This window comes from Cicer arietinum, chromosome 6 (genome assembly GCF_000331145.2).
Source record: "Cicer arietinum cultivar CDC Frontier isolate Library 1 chromosome 6, Cicar.CDCFrontier_v2.0, whole genome shotgun sequence".
NCBI lineage: Eukaryota > Viridiplantae > Streptophyta > Magnoliopsida > Fabales > Fabaceae > Cicer > Cicer arietinum.
Window position 1 is genome coordinate 69,020,760 of NC_021165.2, and position 4,999 is coordinate 69,025,758.

General features: G+C 33.7%; 1 protein-coding gene across 1 annotated transcript; it reads left to right on the plus strand.

Moving 5' to 3' along the window:
* The first annotated feature begins 1,559 nt into the window (after positions 1 to 1,559).
* Positions 1,560 to 3,502, plus strand: LOC101513631 (CASP-like protein 5C1). The gene is made up of 3 exons (XM_004507331.4): positions 1,560 to 2,271; positions 2,815 to 2,947; positions 3,043 to 3,502. Exons 1-3 carry the CDS (start codon positions 2,141 to 2,143, stop codon positions 3,235 to 3,237), a joined length of 459 nt encoding a protein of 152 aa, XP_004507388.1. The 5' UTR covers positions 1,560 to 2,140; the 3' UTR covers positions 3,238 to 3,502.
* The last annotated feature ends 1,497 nt before the right edge of the window (positions 3,503 to 4,999 follow it).

Genomic DNA, 4,999 nt, shown 5'->3' on the forward strand with positions numbered 1-4,999 from the left:
AATATGATGTTTGGAGTTTTGTTTTCATATATTATAATAGATTAGTATAGTTAATTATAATTGAGTAATCGGTACTAATTGACTATATAATTTTTATGTATTATTTAGTGTACTTAAATACTTCTCTTATAATTCAATTTACCTTTCTCTCAAGAATAATTTCTATCTAAAATTGGAATTAGAAGTTGTAAAGATATTTTGAAGGTCAAATACAGAATCCATAAGTTCGAAATTCATATCGGCACGCACATGAGTTCCCAGTGCATATGAGTTCCTTGTGTTGACAAATTGTCTAAGATGACATTTTTTTGACATTAGCAGTATTAAGAATTCAATTGCATGGCTTCAATTGCAAGACGGGGGACCCCACAATTCACACTCTTCTCAGCTCAAATGTCTTCTACATACACCACATAAATAACACTATAGAGATCTTTCCCCTAAACACCTTTTCTATTATCCCCCTTTATTATATAGTCTATACTAATAGACATTATTTGTAGAATTGTAGCCACCATATATTTCCCATTCTAACACTACACAACCTAAATTTTATCTGAGTTTATTTTTGTGAACTGTGGTGTAGATAGATGTTAAGAGAAATAATGAGAGAATTACTGTGTTAAGTGAAGAGAAAAATGGAGGGTTGGAAGATACAAAGGAGGAAACAGTTCAAAAGCATACCTTTTATGGCCAAAAAATTCTCCCATTATATTAAATTTTCAATTTAGTCTTTATCTTTAACCATTTAATACCAATTATATCCTTTATTTTAACTAATTTTAATTATTATATTTAACTACTTATTATCAATTTAGTTTGTATCATACTTTTACGGACAGCTATAACTAAAATTTGACGATTCATCTTGAAATACTCATAATATCAAAGATCTATTTGAGAGTGTTCTACGTAATCAAAAACGAATTTGATGATTTACCTATTCAAAAAAATTAGGATAAATGGAATTGTAATTTCTATTTAATTTTTGTTTTAATAATTTTAATTTAACTAATATTGACTTTGGCCCCATGATAAGGAAAACAACCTCATTAAAAATTGCCAATTGAGCAAAAACAGTTGGGAGAATATGAGTTGGGAACATCAAAATTAAAAAGAGGTATATGTGAGTGGCTAAAATTACTTTGAAAAAACATAACAATTAAAACTATGGTATTTTTAATAGAGATGAAATGAGCAAATATTGTGGAAAAAGGGAGTATTTGGTCACCGCTCTTGTGTCTCCACTACCACATCCACTAGCTTCGAATGATCAACTCACTTGGCCATTAAAAATTGGGTCAAATAAGGTTGTGACAAAGTAGAATCTATGTTCCTTCTTAAAGCACTGGTATGAATTCATTTTGGACATATGCTTACGTTGTCTCGTCCGTATAACAGGACTAACGACCATTCAAAACCACATAATAAAAACTATAATAAGCAAATAATATAAAATGTAAAAATAATCCATAAAATGGATCAATTCTAGCAAAAGAATCATCTTTCGAATATAACTAATTTCCAAATATCATAAACTCTTTCTACTATATGCATCTTAATGTTGAATTACCCAAAAATGTTGCTACTATAACAACAGGGAAAAAAAAAGGTTAGGAGCTCATATTTAGCGGCGCTAAGGACATGCCACCGAAAAACAAAGCAACCCATGTGTTATTATTATCGTAATTAAAGAAACAACATTATTACTCAATCAAAAAATAGCAAAAACCTTTGCACAAACTCCAAGCTTCCACCTAACAAAAAAAACTTGCCACAGTTTTTCATTCATGAAGTTTCTTTATGGAAAAGAGGTGATAAAGTTCAACCGATGTCCTTACATATAGAATTATTATTACTTTTCTCTCTTCCTTGTCTTGTTGCATAATTGGCACAAGGGGAAGTGAACTATGTTTGAATCTTAGGTGTTGTGGTTGTGAGATCTTATATATAGATCATGTTTTTGTGCTGCAAAAAGAAGCTTCAGCTGAAAGAAATAAGCTTAGATGACAATACTAGGTGGTGGTGGAGTATGTTTTAGTTTTGAAGGACAACAGAAATATATGGTAGTAGCATATCACAAAGGGAAGAGGAAGGAATAAAAATAGAATTAGTTTTAGCACCCTATAGAATAAGTTAGATGAATGAATTACCTGGCTCTGTGGGCACAAGTGTCAGCTTCAGTCTGAGATTAGGCCAGACCTTCTTTTCATCTGCTTCTCTATTGTTTATGTCTTTGGGGGTTGAATTCTACAGCTACACAGCTTTCTGGTACTCTTTTTTTTCCTTTTCTGATTTCACTTTTTGTTGTGCTAATGTTAATAGGGCAATTTACTTGATATTTTTGTTGCTTTGGTTATTCTGGATTGAACTTCTAAGATTACTATTTCCATGAGATCCTGCTAAGTTTTTAAGCTTCCAAATCCTAATAATACATCCTTTTCTTTTAATCTCTATAAGTTATGTATAAATTATTTGACATTTAGTTCGCACTTACATAGACACAAACATGGATACAACGCTGATACGTCAACACCGATAATAATTTGAGAAAATGAATTAATTGAAGGTAATCACATGTGTCGGTGTCACACACATGACACTGACATATATCAAACACTAGCCACGTCTTCGATCAAAAGTGTCGGGGCTACAAAGATTTGTTTCGATGATCACACCTCCTATTCATTAATAGAATAGTAAAAGAAATGTTTACTTTTTGGGAAAATGATACTTGTCTTATGCTGGAGAAGTATAAATTACACTTCCTTTTATTAATCAAGTAGCTAATTTGTGTCATTATGCATGTCCTAGCTATTTGGTGACAATCATGGGTTTGGTTATACCTTGGAGTTTCACATTAGCATTGGTAGATGGATACTCTGTATTGGTCAAATGCCCCATTCGTCAACCAGGAATACTGTTGATTATTGTTGTGGGAGATTGGGTATGTAATTTATTATCTATATAATAAGTTGAATTAGATAAGATATTAGCAATCAATCACTTGTTGGCAACTCACAGTTTATTTGCTACATACAGGTGTTATCAACCCTCACACTAGCAGCAGCTTCATCAACAGCTAGTGTTGTCGATCTATTGCTTAATTCCCATGGATCTTTTTGCCCTATAAAGCTTTGCTGCAGGTACAGGATATCTGCAGTTATGGCCTTCGTGTCATGGATTCTATCCTTGGCATCCTCTCTTTTTAACCTTTATCTGTTACCCTCTTTGTGATTCTCATTTAATTCACCTGTAGAAATATTATTAGATCCATCATTATTTATTTTGTAATTTTTTTTTTCTTTCAATTATAGCATGATAATTCCTAGTTAGTTAGTGATGTATAATTATGACAACTCATGTATTTGGTATAGTTTTAAGTATAGAAAAAGCTCTTGGTACACAAGAGTACTGTGATGTAAACTTGAAACCGCATTTTCATGGGAAACTGAACGAAATGTACATTGAGACCCTGAAATGACACATAACTTCTTCTAAATCAGTTATTCAATTATTCAAGAGGCATAAGTACAACTTGAGTCTAATGTCATGCTCAGCTTCTAGCTGATAATGTGATAGTTTGATGACAGAGGCACTTCAACAGTTCTGCCGTAATATTGGACAAGCAATTAACTCGCGATAACTGCCTCAGATACACAAAAAACGGATCATAAAAAACCTACAAGACTCATGTTCAATCTGCTATTGTGAATGGAGTCTGAGGATAAAAACAGATTAGTATACAGTTTTCAGATTGTTCAGTAACTGTCAATTATTATTTACACCATAAAGATACTGGCAAACAAACATCATTATTCTTTGGGATAAACCACCGCGCACAACTAAGGAGGCTAATACCCCGAGATAACTAATATCCATTCAAAAGTTATTATTCAGTTAGCTCTGCATCTGAGTTTGCAACATTTCTTTCCTCAAAGCTTCTGCCATTTCCTCATTCCCTTGTCTAATGTACCCATCAATAAAAGCTTCATATATTTCAGATTTCGGTTGAAACCCTTTTCCTACCATCTCAGCCTGAAGCTTCAATGCTTCTTCCATCCTCCCCTCAAAACACAACCCCTTAATCAAGGTCTCATAACTCTTCTCCTTTGGAACTAAATCAAACTTACCAACTCCACTCCTGAAAAACTCAATAGCTTCCTCAACTCTACCCTTATCACAAAGCAACCTAACCATCATGTCAAGTGTCAATGCATCAGGCCTAAAAGCCTTCCTACACATATCCTTATAAACAAGAACAGCCGAATCAACATCCCCAATTTTACAATACCCCTTAACAAGATGCTCATAAGTTGAACCAGTGGCATCAATACCGGCCAGTCCCATTTCTCTGAAAAAATCCTCAGCTCTTCCAACATCACCAACCTTACAAAACCCACCAATCATAGTGTTATAACTAATCACATCAGGCTCCATTCCCTCCTTTCTCATTTCCTTCCACAACTCATCAGCATCTCCAATTTTACCTCCCTCACAAAACGCAGCCATCAATAAACTATAGCTATAAGCATTGGGAACACAACTAATTTGACCCATTTCATTCCAAATTTCCTCAACCTTCTCCAGCAAACCATCTTGATAACAACACAACATCAATGTATTATAAGTATGCACATTAGGGGTAACTACTCTAAAACCAGAACCCCTTTTCGGAATTTCACATTTTTCCACATCTAACCTAAAAAACTCACGGTAAATTTCATACCCAGCATCCACTCCACGAATTTTACAAACCCTAGAAATCAAAGAATTTAAAGTTGTAACATTAGGGGTAATACCTTTGGAGAGCAACATTCTAATAATTTCAATGGAAGGTTCAATTTTTCTTGATTGTAAACATGCTTCGATCAACAAATCAAAAACAAAAGGAGCGGAATCACAATCTCGGTAAGTATTAACTAGGGTTTCAAAGAGCTTCAAAGGAGGGGAAGAGGTATGAAAAGGAGAGTTATGATGGTCGTTAAAGAGAAGAGCG